The 14,214-nt window shown below is 36.0% G+C and overlaps 1 protein-coding gene across 1 annotated transcript in view; it reads left to right on the forward strand.

Moving 5' to 3' along the window:
* LOC149555426 (mitogen-activated protein kinase 15-like) overlaps window positions 1-11,505 on the forward strand; it is a 61,766-nt gene extending 50,261 nt beyond the window's left edge. The window contains exons 4-10 of the mRNA XM_089829465.1: window positions 9,294-9,443; window positions 9,633-9,788; window positions 9,923-10,060; window positions 10,149-10,222; window positions 10,304-10,405; window positions 10,505-10,617; window positions 10,821-11,505. Of these exons, the coding sequence (XP_089685591.1) occupies window positions 9,294-9,443; window positions 9,633-9,788; window positions 9,923-10,060; window positions 10,149-10,222; window positions 10,304-10,405; window positions 10,505-10,617; window positions 10,821-11,242 (1,155 nt within the window). The 3' untranslated portion in view covers window positions 11,243-11,505. The remainder of the gene's footprint in view (window positions 1-9,293; window positions 9,444-9,632; window positions 9,789-9,922; window positions 10,061-10,148; window positions 10,223-10,303; window positions 10,406-10,504; window positions 10,618-10,820) is intronic.
* The last annotated feature ends 2,709 nt before the right edge of the window (window positions 11,506-14,214 follow it).

Consider the following 14,214-nt stretch of genomic DNA (forward strand, 5'->3'; position numbering starts at 1 on the left):
CTAAGATGATTTCTCGGTTGGATGCTAGATTGGCTAATCAAGCTAAGAAGGTCAAGGTGGAAGAGGATGGTCTTGTTGATCAGATTGTGGAGTCTGATGCAGAACCTGTAGAGCAACTAGAGGTTGTTGCTGAAGATATTCCTAATGTTGTTGATGTTGAGACAGAGGTTGGTTTTCATGATCAGTTGGTTGAGTCTAACATGGAGACTGTAGAGCATTTGGTCATGGATGATCTAGTTGATGTTGGTGGTGACTTGAATGTTGCAGAGCACTTGGTCATGGATGATCCGGTTGTTGGAGGTGAGTTATGTATTGCAAAGCATCTTGTTGTGAGCAATGAGGTTGCTGGTGTTGAGAGTTTGGCATGTATTGATGGTGATCTACATGTTGGTGTTGATATGGAGTTTGTTGTTGCTGATGCGGGGTTTGTTGCTACTGGTGTGGATTCACTAGTTGCTAATGTGGATGAGAGTTTTCTGTTCAAGCATTATGTTCAATTTGTTCCTGGTAATGAGCATGTTGATTGGATGGTTGAGATGCTGGTGTGGAAGATTTGCATGGTGGTTTTGTTGTCCCTGTTGAGGTGGAAACCTTTGGTGAAGATAAAGATGGTGGTAGATCTTTCTTTTGGCATCAAAGTGTGGGACACACTTTTCTATCTATCGGGGGAGTCTGATGCAGGAGCATCTTGTATGGAAAAATTATTGAAAAAAAAAAATTGAAAAAAAAAATTGAAAAAAAAAAATGAAAAAAAATTAAATTAAAAAAAAATTTGGAGGAGAGAGAAAGTGATGAAAATTAGAGGAGAAATAATTTTAAAAAATAAAAAAGGGGAAAAAGGAGAAAAGAAAGGAAAAGAGGATTTTTATTTTCGAGGTGCATAGGTGGCATAATAGAAAAAATAAAAAAATAAATGTTTGTCATTCCATTTATCGAGGTGTGTGGGAAGAATTCTAGAAAGTTGTGAATATTGTAGAAAGTTTTGGAAATTGTAGAAGGTTGTGGAAGTTGTACAAGGTTGTGGAGAAATTCTAGAAGGTTGTGGAAAAGTCATGTATGGGGTGGTAAGTGCCTATTTAAGCAAGGCATATGAGCATTTCTAAATCAAGCTCAAGGGAGAAGCTTGAGGAGTAGAAGCTCAAGGAGAAGCTCAAGAAGTGGAAGCTTGGAAAGCTTGGAAGTTGTGAGAGAGAAGGAGGAAGTGAAGAGTGAGTTTTTTTGAGTCTGTAAACAGAGCGCCGAATGTGAGGCAGTTTACAGCAGGATTATGGTGGAGTTGTGAGTGTAGACAGAGCGCCGAATGTGAGGCAGTTTACACTTGGATCTTGGATAAGGTTGGAGAAGAGCTAGTGACTGCGGTTTAGAAACAAAGAGGTTGCTTGGTGGCTTGCGAGCACAAGTTGAGATCTCAGAGGTTTCTACCAAAGTGTGGATCTGGACTAGCTTGGGTTTGGACTGGATCTTGAGAGATCTTGAAAAAATGTTATTGTAATTGCTATTGAATTTTCAGGTATAATAAAATTGTCTTCATATTGTTGCATTATTGGTTGTGAGTTGGTAAGGGTGGTGTGGTCCTTCGTTAGTGGTATCAGAGCGTACCTACATTAGTGGTATCAGAGCCTTCTTCCACCATTTAGTGGCCTTGGTCAAGGATTAAGTACACATTTCTGTTAATTTACTCTAAATACATTGCACCTTTGGATTTAGGACTTCGTCTTTTGTTACAACAAAATGTTTACATGCATGCATTCCACTTGAGACATGGGCATTGCATTTGAACTTGAATTCACTGTAGTAGAGGTTGACCGTATGGTTTGCTCCTATTCTCATGGCTATTTGCATACAACTTGTTTTGTTACAACAACAATTTATCTCTTTGGATCCTAGCTCTATATAATTTTATCTCTCTACACCTTTGTCTTCCCCTTAGCTTTCTCACTATATCTATCTCTCTATTCTTCCTCTCCTTATCACTCCTTTGTATATCTCTTTACTTCTCTATCCTTTCAATTTCTCCTCATCTCTTCCTCTATCTATTTATATCACAAACACATCACAAATACTCACTATTTCTCCCTCCCTATTACTATCTCTCATACTCTTTATCGCTCACTTCAAAATAAATAGATATATAGAAAGGTAGAGAGAGACTGAGAAGAAGAGATATAGAGGGAGTTGAGGGGGTGCAATGAAAGAGAGAAAGAGAGAACAAATAGAGATGACATGCACACCACACACACACATATGGCGATAGTGACAAAAAGATATATAGGGAGATGAATGAGGGGGTAGGGGGTGGGATGGGAAGAGAGATGAAGACAGGGAAAAAAGAGAAGAAGAGACAAACAAGTAGATATGAAGAGAGGAAGAGATATATGTAGACAGTGATATAGAGGGGATATGGCTGTGAATGGGTTGGGATGGGTTAATCATCAGTTGTGGGTGATATAATTGTTTGGGAAAGGCCCATTGAAGGGTGTTAAAAGTTCAATTTTGATGGAGCTTCGAAGGGTAATCTTGGACCTTCAGGGGCAAGCTTCATTATTGGAGACTCGGATGGAGACCTTATTGCATGTGGGGGCAAATGGTTGCTGGATGGAGCAAAAAATGTTGCTGAAGCGGAAGTGGCTTTACTAGTTGTATGGACAACTAAGAAGTTAGATGTCAGCAAACTTCATGTAGAAGGAGATTCACAAATTATTGTGAATGCAATAACTAAAGGAGGCATGGAAGCTTAGCACCCACAGAAGTATGTTGATCAAATTGTTGAAGAGTTGGCTTCACTAAATGACTTAAAATTAACAAATGTCTGTAGACAAGGCAATAAGGAGACTGACAAACTTTCAAACTGGGCTTTTACTCTTAACATGCATGAAATTGTCTTGGAGGATTTCCGAAATTTAGGGATGGATGTGGTAAATCCACCGTAATTATTTCGTGCTTTTGGCTTTGGTGTGAATGCTAGGGAGCCTCTGGCGCTCAGAGTTGTTATGACAGAGAATGATTGATCTGAGAGCTTTTAAAAACTTGTTTGTGGGATTGCTAGTCAATTTTTTTACATCTTGGTGAAGAGCTCTGCAATTCTTGTGGAGATGAAGACATCTTTCACCCTCACTTGCATCAAGCAGCAAATCATTGACAAGATGTTCAACTTTGTGAACAACAAGCTCACGGAGAGCGTCTTGGTTCTGTTGGGGGAAATGTTTCATCAAGTAGAAAATAGGCACAAAACCAACACAAACATTTACTCCACAATTATGGTATAGGCATTGCAATCGGGTGAGGAAAAAGAAATCATAAGGTTGATTATGGAGACCATTGTTCCTAGAGAGGCTTTGGGTGGGTTTGATGAAGTCCTAGAAAAACCTATCCAAGATGGGGAATTAAGCAGCTGTAAAAATTTGGATGACACTGAAGATGGTGGTCATGATCCGCTTTTTGGATGAAGTCATTGAGAGGATGAAGCGTGACTCTGGATGGACTGAAGAGGATGAGGCTGGATTACAAGAGAAAATCCAAAAAAAGATGGAGGTGGGTGAAGGTGGCGAGGACTTTACAGAAGCAAAACTAAATGAATCGGTGGTGTAATCGCACATGGATGACACTAGAGATGGTGGAAGTCTCTCAATGACAATGGTTTTTCTCTGAATTGATTAGTTTTTGTGCTGGTATTGATATTTTTTGGCTGCGTGCAATGCAATCTGGTTCTTCTTGTTAATGTCTTTGTTTGTCTATGGCTGGTTTAGGAATGCCCCCTTTTTTGGGTTAGCATGTGGAATGCCCGATTTCATTGTTTAACAATCTGTAACTATGTATCAACATTATTATTGGTGATCTTGACCGTTAATGGTCCCTAGGTGGGGATTTTTTGTTGTGCTTCTGGCTGATGGATGCTGGTCTGAACTGTTTTAGCTAGGGTTCTCTTTCAGTAATGTAATAACTTTTTAATTATTAATAAAGTAAACTTATTGCTGAGATAAAAATGATATAGAGGGATATGGAAAGAGGTAGAAAAAGATATGGATAAAAGAGATAGAGAGAGGATTGAGATGGAGAGAGAGAAATAGAGATAGATATATAGACTAGAAGAGGTGGAGTTTAGAAGAGAGAGAAGTAAATAGATGTGTATAGGAAATAAAGAGAGAAGCGAGAGGGTGATAGAGGTAACAAAATAGAGAGAGATGAATTGAATGAGAGAAGTGTGTGCAACTTTGTGTGTGCGTGACACACACACACACACACACATATATATAGACACACACAAGTCATATTTGGATCCTATAAGTGGGTGCATAGTTGATTTGAAGCTATCACTTCTCCATTGAAACCTTTATTGCATGCAAACAACATTTTCTAAATGCCCTATCTATTAATCTCATGTACTTATGCAGAAGATAGATCAAATTTCCCTGCTATACTTTATATATCCCTTTGGTGTACCCATTAATGCACGCAAAGGTGTGATTGCCAGTATAATATAATTGCGAGTAACTAAGTTAATGAAATAGTAATATCAGTGATGGATTATATTCGATAATATGAAAGAACAATAATTTGGGAAGAATATAATAATAGCGAATAACTTATAAAGGAACACGATACAGTGTGATGACTCAGCAGAAGAAGTGATGAGTACCATGATTTTCTTAATGACAATAAATTCCACAATCCATGATAATATTGCAAGAATATTTTTTGGTAAGATTGTGTAAGAATATTTTTACCATCTACGTTTCGGATCATACTCAATGATCCATCATCATTTGCATCCTTGAATTCTCACATCTTGATGATGGATCATGGAGTATGATCCAAAACATTGATGTTAAAAATATTCGTACGCAATCTTACCCAGAAATATTCCTTCAATATCAGCATGATTATCGATTGGGAAGCCGTTGCTAGAGCCATGTCTATAACTAATAAACATTAAGATATACCAAATGCTGAACACAGTGATTAGCAAAGATTACATTAATTTTAATAGTCTCGGAGAGATCCGACTGGATGAAGGCATTAAAATAAAATCAGGAGACATGTCTCTGAAAACAGAACTTATCATCCTTTTCAGATATAAAGAGACATCAACCTTTTATTTTCCGAATAATTGAACAGTCTGAATTCATCGAATAGGAAGGAAGGATAGGGGAATAGTAAGGAGGAAAAAATCCCAACTCAAGCAAAGGGAAGTACAAATGCACCCATTGAAGAGTACCATTTTCACTTCTAAGTTTCAAAATTTTGGAAAATTTCTTCATGTCATCTTTTCCCTGATTTCATCACTAGTTAAAACTCCAAGAACAGGAATGAAGTCATGGAATGTCAGAATTTTCACATGATTGCGGAATTTTGTAGTTTTAGGCTGGTCATGAAATTTTCGAAAATTCCCCGACTTCGGAATTTTCATTAACTCCCATGACTTAAGAATTTTTGGATTTTTTCCTCTCCAATAATCTCCGAACCTGTTGTCTACAAGCACCCAAAGCCCCATCTATTGTAATTATTAATTAATTAAAAAATATTGTATTCAGTGTATTTCAATTTTAACTAATTAATTATTTTTAAAATTAATTAATAATTAAAATAATGGTACATTTTGGGTGCTGCATAGATGTTGCCATCTCCGAAATGCAAATTAACCTTTGAATTTAATAATTTATGCAAAAAGGACAGGATCCTGTCCTGATTGTGGATTTTTCAGGTTATGGATTTTCCAAAGTTCGGACTTCTTCACTGTAGGCTTGATTTCCTGACTTGCTAAGATCTTTGTCAAAGCTTGGGACCTAGAGTTGTATGCAAGGATTTTTGGAATTTCATCGGGTTGTGCATTTGCATTGAAAGTTTAGGGAATTCGACCTGGTATTGTATTCTCTGACCTCCACACATACCTGATTTGAATTAAGTTAGGTGAGACCTTCCTTTGATAAGCTAGAAACTTCCCTGCATTTTATCTGGTAACACATAAATTTATGTTAAATTCACAAAAACCTGAGAATCTTATTAGAAAGGACCAATTAGAGATTGTTTAAAAAATTTGACAGACTTATTAGAAATTTTAGCAGTGTAACCAAAAATGACATCCCACCAGTAGGTAGATTGAACACCAGTTCACTTTGCCCAAAGTGAGTTGGCATAAAGATATCTGAAAAAATTGCTCAAAAGATTTAACTAATCCAGGCACACCACATGATATATGCTTAGGTCCAAGAATCAAAGACTTTATAAGCTCTAACACTCAAGGCCAAACATTACTAAGCCTATTAATCATTTACCCATCAAAGATAGTTAAAATGACAAGGGAGATTCTTAGCAATTGAAAGCACGGAGTAAATGTTGTTAACAGTAGTAATTAGGAGCTTGTGACCAGAAGACCATGAGAAATTATCTCATGAATTGAACATGTTAATGTTATAGCTTTGGTCAGATTGAATTGATCAAGAATCAAATCGACATATCAGTGTATAGAAATCATTATGTGTTTACATTGCCTTGGTTACTAATCTATATATCTATCTATATCTATATATATAATGTATTTGAGTTATATATATTTATCAATTATTAACAAAGGCAATATACTGATTAGTAGATTGATTAATTCATTATTATCCCTGTTTAGAGTTATTATCTACCGATAATGAGCATTTCATGATGCCCGATGATCAAAACATAATTGTTATTGCCGACAATCATTCAAATAATATACTGCCGATTATTATGTTTCGATACCATACTAATGTTATTGGTGATTAATACTAATCTGAGCTCGATAACCATTATTGGTGAAGCATTGTATGAAATGGCACCCATGTATTAGACTACTGCTGATGGATCATTCCTCATGGAGAGACATGCCCCTACATGGACCTGGTCCATGTAGGGACATGTCTCATGGAGAGGCATGTCCCTTTGTATCATATACATTATTTACGTGGGGCTGCTCTTGGAAAATATTGAAACACACAGCAATACCATTACAAGTAGCAGCCTCCTCTAAGACTTGCATTTTGTTTTGACAGCCCTGCACAAAGAAGAATACATCAGCAAGACAGATATATCATCAAGGAGTATATATCAGCATTATATTAAGAACATTTGAGTAATATCAAATTAAATTAAAAACATTACTTCTGACCCACATTCCTTAATAGAAGTCATAATATCTTTCCAGCAGAATATATTAAAGAGCAAGTTCTGAAAATTAGGCAGGTAAAAATAATCCTAAGAGCATTCCATGGAATAAGACTATTCTCATTGAGTTGTTGAAAGGCGCTAACACCTTTGTTAAAACGTTTAAGAGAACACCCTCTGTGCAGAAGGATGATCTCTTTATATGCTTGACATCGGACTTGACAACAAATTTCCACATCTTCTTGCTCCTCATTCAATTAGGCTTATCTTTAGGAATTCGAATATAATATTATGCTTGACACGAATCTTCCAAAGAGCATGATCAAGAGCTTTAAGCAGATAATTAGCAGCAGGTGAAACACCATGAAGAAACAAATTCTTCAAGCCCACACCACCCACGTCTGGACCTTCAACAGATATCTGAGTTAACAACATGCTTCTTACTACCCTCCTCTCAGACTACAAAAAAAATCCCTTGACTTCTCAAGCTGCGCCATACAAGAAGAACAAACTGTCCAAGTAGAAGAGATAGAAATATATTGGGAAAGAAGCATAAATTAGAAATCTCCCTTCAATTAAAAGAAGATTAGCCTGTCACTTAGAAAACAGAAACATTCTTATTAGACTTGTGAAAATCAAACCTTGAACCAAAAGCTTCACAATAACAATGATAAATGTTTTGTAGGTTTCAATGTTTTGGTCCTCTAAAATAGGGAACAAGTCTGTGTCATCTGCAAATCGACTTTCAAACAAGGAGTCATTGTTGGCATAGAAAGCTCCTTGATAGGTCCCATGTAACCATTCCCAAACCCTAATGCCTTCATGATCATCATAATATAATGCCCTGATCAATACCATATGCCTTAAAAAAATCAATAGGAGCCATACAAACATTTTGACCAGACTCTCTTCCCCAAATGATGCGTTGCCAGCTGGCTATTAGATTTCTTGAATAAATCTTCCCTTGACAAGCCCAGTTTGAGTCGGAGTGGTTATTAAATGGAGGGCATTCTTCAACCTGAAAGCGATAACAAATATCTAATAAGAAACATTAAGAGAGTTATAGGCCTCCAATTTTTAATTTAGGAGGTATCACCATCCTTGGTGAGCAACAAAATAATCTTGGCAATTTCTAATTATACTTCCTTCAGTCCAGTGATATAATTGTTAAAATAACTGAAAGCAAAGATTATATCAAATTTAAAAATATTGAATATCAACGGAAAGTAATTGACATGCTGCAGGAATGATGCCCCAGGATGTATATCCAGCCATCCAATTATTCTCAATCCACTCATACCTGAAATAGATTCTTAAATAGGTTTTTTTTCTCTTTCTGAAATTGACTATATTCCTCCAAGATATACAAGTATTGGTTAAACTGCATGCATTTTCATAAATAGTGGAATATGATATTTATATTTCAATGGAATTTTTGGCTAATGAAATTCAAATATCTGGCATGATCTGTTTTTTAAATTCCAATCTAAGTTTTATTTGGCCACAAAATGTCTGTGGCTTGCTTGTGAGGATGCACAATAGTTTTTGAGCATCAATAAACCTTGTTTACTAGCAACATTATCATGGAATGTCTATGATGCAGTTTGATGTTAAATATGTATATCAATATATATTTTTTTCTCCAATTCATGTCGATAAATAAATTTGAATAGAAAATTAATGGTTGCAAGCTTCCCTCTGAGCATTTTAGAGTTCTTGTTAATTTTTTTTGGATGTGGGAGGTGAACTGGAATAATGATTTAAGCTTTACAGCTGCAGAGTTTTGTTCAGAGCATGCTAAACCACTGGCATATAAATTGTTAATGGATATTGCTTACAAGAAAAATGAAACAATTCTTTTTGTGGATTCCTTGTTTTTAATAAGTCAATTTATTCAAGTGCTCCAGAGTTCAGATTGCTATATTGGACCCATTTGTGTCCATGACTTGGACTGAAATGTTTAAAATAGCTTTATTCTCTAATGATGATTAGAAGCATTTTCAATTGTGATGCATTTTGTAATGCACCTTTGCTTTCTGTACTTTAACACAGACTGTGGTGATTTTGAATAACTCCTTTGTATTTCATACCTGTCGTAGAGCTCTTGAAAAATGTACGAGTCAAATATTTGTGATCTTGATTGTTATGTTACTTTGCTGCAGTATACTCCAGCTGTTGACATATGGAGCGTTGGATGCATCTTTGCAGAAGTGCTGATTGGACGACCTCTTTTTCCTGGGAAAAATGTGGTTCACCAATTAGATCTGATCACAGATATTCTTGGAACACCACCTACTGATGCTATATCTAGGGTGCGCCCTGCATCAATCTTCTTATCTTCAATGAAGTCTAGGTGTTGATTCCTTGACCTATGCTAGTTGAGGTTTGTTTTACAGTTTTGAAATAGAACGAATGCAAAAATGTGGAAATGGTTAAGTTGGTCAGTAGACAAGATACACACAAGGAATGAGTAACTATATAGCTTTATCTGGTTGAAACAGATAAGGAATGATAAAGCCAGAAAATATCTAGCTTGCATGCGGAAGAAACCTGCCATTTCTTTTGCACAGAAATTCCCAAAGGCAGATTCTTTGGCCCTTAATCTTTTGGGTAGATTGCTTGCCTTTGATCCAAACGACCGTCCTTCTGCTGAACAAGTATGCTTACAGTTTCGTTAATATCCCCTGTGAATCATTTAAACTTGTCTTATTTTCCTGGCCACACGAGGAGGCGAAAGATGAACTTTTGTAACACCATTGTAGCATATATAATCCAAATGTATGGAATGCAGGCTTTGGCTGACCCATATTTTATAGGTCTGGCTGGAAAGGAGTGTGAACCTTCAGCACAGCCCATTATGAAGTTTGAATTTGAGTTTGAGAAGCAGCGGATGTCAAAGGAGGATGTAAGGGATCTTATTTATAAGGAGGTGAGTTCAAGGTATCACAGTATCCCTTGATAATTTTTTAGGATTGGAAGCATGCAGATGACATTGTTTTGACTGAATAATTTGGCAGATTCTAGAGTATCATCCTCATATGCAAAAGGATCATTTTCTTGGGACAGACAATGCACGCTATGTGTATCCGAGGTTGGATATTATATAATTTTATTAATTGTGGTGATGTTATGTATGGCTGGTATTGATTATTTCAGATTTCACTGCTTGCAGTTCTATGGGTCTGTTCAAGAAACAATTCAATCACCTTGAAGAGCATTATGACAAAGGATATCCGTGTGAGCCTTTACAAAGAGAGCACTCCTCTTTACCCAGGTTATTTCTGTTATGTATATAATCTAGTGGTTAATGGCAATTCTCTGGCTATGCACCATTTGATTTAATTAGGTGCTAAATAGAATATTTCTTCTTTAGGGAAAGGCTATCAGAAATGAGGTCAGTGGTGAGTTGCAATGAAAGAGAAAAACAAGAACGAGGTCTAAATAATGTGATGAAGGTGACTGCAAAAGCACATACAGTCTTGCAAGGTAAGGCTCTTTTGTGCAACTTTCTTTTCAAGACGAAGAGTGGTAAATCTGGAAAAATATATTTTACCACTTTATTCCAGATCTTTTACTTTTTTTCTCTTCATGGAGAATATTTGTTTCCTTCTTATTATGAGAAGTTTGTGAACCATACTTCTGAGTTTTGAGTCGGGAATTTTCAGTTTTATTTAATATTTCTTCTGCAGGAGAAAATGGAAAACCTGGCAGAGTTTTCGGTTCAAGCTTCTTGGCAAGACCTAGTGGGAGCAAAACAGATAACCATTTGCAGAGACTAGTCAAAAGTTCTAATGCAAGTGGCTCTTTGCATTACAAATCTGGGCAACTATATCCTAGGCAATCTCTGTGTAGGGATTTAGAGCAAAATGCAAGGAAGGAGGAATCTTCAAGTGAGAAAAATAATGCCAATTTTCTCAGGCCCAGGATGAATGGGCACGTTCTCTTTCACAAGGAGGAACCTTCTACTGATAGCACCAATACCATTTGTCCAAGCTCCAGCATGAATTGGCACAAGTTACATCGTAGGGAGGAATCTTCGACTGAGAACACAAATCTCATTCATTCAAGGTCCAGCACGAATGGGCACCTGGTTCCTCATAAAGAGTTTTAGGTGTAGCATCCAGTGTGTTATCATTATTAGGTTTATTCACTGGCAAACTTATTCATTGCAGTAATTTTCTGGATTTTTTGTTAATCATTCCAGTAACTTTTTTTGGATTTTTTTTTTAAGGTAGGAGAGAAGATCTGTATGTGTTACATAGTGATATTGATTTTGTTATTCTTGTTGACGTTGGGGGAATTTTGTTCAACATAAATACTCTGATTGTAAGCATATATATAAAGGGTGTGTTAATAAATCTTCAATTGGTCTTAGTTCTTTTCCCATGCTTTTTTGTTTGGCAGACAGATGAAAGATATGAACCGAAGGTTATACATCAAAATCGCGAGTCTAATCATTCTAATATATGTAATTATATAAAATCAAATGAAATAATATTAAAAATTATGCGGCCAGGCATTCCTTCTGTGGAAAGACCCCACAAAAGTACTGCTATGTATTGAAGGAACAGTGGTTATTTTCTAGATTTATTAATCGACTATGGAAGCAGATGATTTTGCCATCTGGAAGAGATCAGTTAAATGTGTCAGGTGCATGGTTAATTGTACTACTTATTGCTAGAAAACCATCTGTTTGTTTAAATATTTCAACCAAAACGATGCTTTACTCCAGCTCAAATCCTTTATTGCTTCAGCATGTCTTCAATTTTCTCTAGTTTGCTAGCTGCTGGATGACTTAATGCTGGTTAAAGTGTTGTCACAGTGTTATGTTTTCAGTGGATCATTTGCTGTTTGAAGTAATGTGAGTTAGCTCGATGAGTGAATTTGCCTTCCTGCTACAATTTTGTTATAACTTGTATAGTGTTTGTTCTGTACCGAGTGTCAATGAGACAGTTCCCATTGCATCATATACAGACGCTGTACACCAATAAAAGACACTAATATGAGGTTGATAGTGAACAGTGACAACTTTTCGTAGTATAAGACTACACTTTTTAATTCTAACATGTGTATGGAGGCACTATTATTTTCATGTTATGCATATGAGACTTTTCTCATATTATGTACATGAAGGTGGTTCAGACTTGATTTCATTCTGTTATTTTCCTGATTGATTGTTTAGGATGATTCGGTTAGTGACGATAAGCAGGCTGGTCAATTTGATCCATTTTTAAGCCATGTGATGTAATAATGCTTTTTATCTATAGGGTACGAGGCTCTTTAAAATTTACTTTAAAAAGTAATTCAGATTGACTTAGTTAATACCGTGACCTTGCAAATAGGGTGTCTTCAAATTTCAAAACGCATTTATAACCTAATATTACACAATGATTCTTCATTATTGATATGCTTTTTCTCAAAAAAACAAAAAACAAAAAACAAGAAAGCAAAACAAACCTACTTATACATTGTTATGCAGCAAATTCAAAACACCACAAATGTAATTTTATGTGGACTTACCTTGAAAGCTCAACAACAAATAAAATAATTTGATTTGATATAAGTCAATTCCAAAGTTCCCAAAACTATGTAAACAAGCAATTTCCAAAGTCTGTCATAGCTTCACAATTAATAACTAGGCAACACATGGTGGACCCAATATTGATTTAGATGCAAATTGGTAGAAACTTCAGACATAGTTCTCTGATATGTGGCTCTGTGATAATAGGTTTCAATGGATGATCCAATTTTTCAAGTGAAGGATTTAGGGATAACTAGGGATACGACATAATGAATGAATGAGAGATTTTAATAACGTCCATGAAGCCCGAGTAGCCTATGAGACTGCCTAAAATGTTATAATCATATTAGACAAAATACAGGTTGGTATTAGAGCACGAACTAGAATTTTAATTTTTGGGGACTGGTATGTTTATTCATGCCATTTATTTGTTGCGCTATGGATTATGCGTAACATGAATCACGAGAGAAATATAGCCATGTACTTTCCTACTTTGGCATGACGACATATTAAGTTTATATAGAATTTAGATTATTGTAGGGGTGGTCCACCAATGTATCATCCCAAAAACGGTATGAGAGTCATTTTCCGCCGTCACAAGCTAAGCTCTAGACAAATCATCCATGCCTATGTGTTACCCATAGCATACATAAAACTAGTACTTATAAGTACACAATAGTTTGTCCATAGGTTGTCTGAAGGGACGGGACCCATTGACAGAGCTGTGGGAGCCAATGATGAGGTGAAGTGTGCATTTTGTCCCGAATTTTTCCTACTTGCAGAGCTTTCTGTAGCAACGAAAATGACCGCTGACTATGGTTAATTAACCAGACTGATACGTGTTGGGTTTGAAAGAGTAGAAGGGAAATGACTACCACGTGTCTTTTTCAAATTTTAACATTTCGATAAAAATATGCGGTGCGATTGTAATTGATCACTTGTTTTTGGACGTTCTTCAAGAAGTGGTAGCCTCGCACATCTGTGCTAAAAGCTAGTTCGATCAAGAAGATGGACCTAATCTACATTTATACGTGTGATTATTAGACCATTCGAGTATGCAATATTTCATATATTTTGAAAAGTTTTCTGTTTATGTTGCCTACAAATCGTGTAAGGCTTGAATATTGTAGTATAGATTATTTGTTGACTACTGAATAATATAGTTGGGAGCAAAGTTGTAAACAAAACAATTAACTATGAACATTGTAGGTAATTCAAAAATATTGTCACGTTTTCCTCTTTCGTTTGGGGTAAAAGCTGAAAAGTTTCAAACATTTCCCTCTGTGGACTAGGTTATTGATATTTCAGTTAATGCTTTTTAGTAGTTAATGTGTTTGAATTGGTTTGTGAACAAATAGAGTTTTGATAGGAATTTTGTGGTACTTTTCCCTTGTAGCTTGATAGACGAGAGATATTCATACATTTCCCTTCGTCGTCTACGTTATTCATAATGCAGTCAATGCTTTTTAGCAGTTAATGTGTTTGACCTAGTTTGTGAACAAATAGGGTATCACTCGGATATTTGTGCTCTTTTTTCCTTGTAGCCTAACAAATGAGATATC

This window comes from Cupressus sempervirens, chromosome 5, assembly GCF_028749045.1.
Source record: "Cupressus sempervirens isolate cs-2001-9-10 chromosome 5, ASM2874904v1, whole genome shotgun sequence".
Lineage (NCBI taxonomy): Eukaryota > Viridiplantae > Streptophyta > Pinopsida > Cupressales > Cupressaceae > Cupressus > Cupressus sempervirens.